Source organism: Anneissia japonica, unplaced genomic scaffold (assembly GCF_011630105.1).
Source record: "Anneissia japonica isolate Jap-2015-1 unplaced genomic scaffold, ASM1163010v1 scaffold288189_len579620_cov203, whole genome shotgun sequence".
NCBI lineage: Eukaryota > Metazoa > Echinodermata > Crinoidea > Comatulida > Comatulidae > Anneissia > Anneissia japonica.
Genome location: NW_022730403.1, coordinates 344,295 through 346,901, shown reverse-complemented (window position 1 = coordinate 346,901; position 2,607 = coordinate 344,295). Strand labels below are relative to the sequence as shown.

General features: G+C 33.9%; 1 protein-coding gene across 1 annotated transcript in view; it reads right to left on the bottom strand.

Annotated features, from left to right (window-relative positions):
* The window catches only part of LOC117114940 (gamma-aminobutyric acid type B receptor subunit 2-like), a 26,177-nt gene that overhangs the window by 19,187 nt on the left and 4,383 nt on the right, over positions 1–2,607 (bottom strand). The window contains exons 4-5 of the mRNA XM_033258569.1: positions 1,346–1,516; positions 700–807 (exon numbers count right to left, since the gene is read on the bottom strand). Of these exons, the coding sequence (XP_033114460.1) occupies positions 700–807; positions 1,346–1,516 (279 nt within the window). The remainder of the gene's footprint in view (positions 1–699; positions 808–1,345; positions 1,517–2,607) is intronic.

The window sequence follows — 2,607 nt, the reverse complement described above, 5'->3', positions numbered from 1 at the left end:
TATGATAAATTAACCTATATAGCTATCCAAATAATATTTCTTTATATGTTTTTACATTGAGTAATTTCATCATTCATGTTATTCCATAGGATAGGTCCAAACACTGTAATAAAAAATAGACTACTTTTCAAACTGACAAACAGAACGTATAAATCATTAGTTTTCTTTAAATTATAGTTATGCCCACTCTATTTACAATAAAAAGTGGGAATTGACCATTTGTATATTGAAACATAATAGAGGCTACTTGGATTTTATGGATTTTATGGAATTGAAATGAATTTCGATGAGCATGGACACCGGTACTCCACCAGAAATGCATGGACATTTCCATATTGGCAAACTTACACCAATTAGAATTTTATATTCAAAATTGTTTTAATATTTGGAATATATTGTCCTTTTTACTTGAATGAATATGAAATGCAGCATTGTTGATTGTTGTTGTGTTTGGTGGCCGTTGCCAAGATGGATGATTCCTAGAATATTCACACCGAATAATTATCACGAAGTACTAAACGTGTTCAGCCATTAATTAGGAATATTTATTAGCCTCCAATCCACTCGCTTTACACTTTCAATTTATATGAATATATTACAATTGTCATGTTATCTTTCTTTCTGAAGCATGTTGTGTGGTAATGGGGTAGGGGGTAGTCAGAATTTGAATGTGTGTTATTTAATTTTAAAACACATTACCTTGATATTTTGAAGTTGACGTAGAGGTACGTGTCCCGAGTCGAAGCTTTCTGACGTCACAATATCAATACCATGCTCAATTAAATATCCTTTCGTTATGTCGAAATGCTTCATTATACAGTACATCAATTTTTGAAATAAAAATAATGCATAAATTACCATGGCATCTCAAATGAATTAAATTCTTCTAAAAATTACTGTTTAAAAAAACCAATTATTTTTTTGCCTGTTGTATATCAAAAACAATTGACCTACATCTGTTTCTTAAACGTGATTGGCCGTTCAATTCTATTGGCTCAACCACTATTTTACCTGTACTTTAAATTCTGCTGATGGGTAACCATAAAACCCTCTACTTTAGCAACCACTCTTATGTGATTGTTTGTTTAGCCACCGGTTGCCTTGGCCGTCATTGTTGTTTAATTTCATATAATAGGCCTAATCATCAGGCAGCACTGCGACCCAATGTGTCGCACCTTTATTTCATGACATGTTAATGTTCACTGTGGCGGCATCTAAAGCCCCAAAAAATTAAACATTATATTTGCCAAAAAATGAATGCCGACACAAATAATCCTACCAAGTTCCGTGTCACTGTCATTAATGATATCGGTTGTCTATTTCATTGATAAAAATATATTCTTACATTTGAAAAATATTCGTTGTTTTCGTGTATGACTGCAACTCGTTTCCAGTTGTACGTATTAAGAATGGCTAATCTCGGAGGATTCATCGCCGAGGACGGTGGATTTGTCCTATAAAAATACCTGTAGCGTTCACCATCCGAGAGTGCATCAGAAAGAGCCGAATTTCCTACCTATATCAAACATTTCATTTGAAAGTTATTTGAAAACAACAGGGGCGGATCGAGAGGGGGCATGGGGGTCATCCCCCAAAAGAGAGAAGGGGGGGGGGGGGGGGGGGGGTGGAGAGAGAAAGAAAAAAAAATAAAAGATAATAGCTAGGCCTATTTATTAATTATTACAGTACTTCAGTTGGTGTTGGTTTTTCTTGATTACGCTGGCATCAACAAGGCTCGTGTGACTGCCATTTGCGCGCGCGTGTAGGGCCACCATCTGCACGCATATTTAGTCGATCTTATTATTTTTACATGCCAAATTTTTCCATTAATTAACGATATGTAAGTCAAATTTTATCTAAGGTGAACCCTGAAATTTTTCAATGCCATTTTGGATTCGACTTCAGCAAGTTTAACTCTAAGCAGGAGTCATAAGTAAAGGCAGTGCTTAATGCGTATCACAACGGATACCAACCATAATGCATCATATTCATGAAGTTATTTACCATAAATTAGTTGTTGAAAACTAATAATCAAAGAATTAATTTTGTTTTGATATGTTCATTAATAATTTTAGCAATGTTATTTGTTCATACTATATAATTATAAAGTCAGTGATTATGCCCATCACCATGGATACCAATATCATACTGCATCATATTGATGAAATAACTATTTTATACCCAATTCGTTGCTATTGAACATATGTGGTCACTGAATGATAGAATAAAAGTACAATCTTTTGGCATAGTTACCGTACATCGGTATTTGCGAATTGTATTTATGAGTATATAATAAATTAATGCCAACATAATATCCAACATAATAATATATAATAATATATCGTACCTACATCAGTCATAAGAGCCATTCGGCAGAAAATGTGTTTATGAATATATTTTTAACGACTCCATAACAATAGAACACAATCTAATTCTTTAGTGTGTAATAATAATTCTAATGTACGGCCGTCTCAGTGATACTTTCTCCAAAAAATTCTTAATATTGGGAGGGGGAACCCACTTCCAAAACACCGAGTGAGACCCCTCTAATTATCATCCTAGATCCGCCCCTGAACAATATTGTGTTGTTATACAATCGTTATCAAA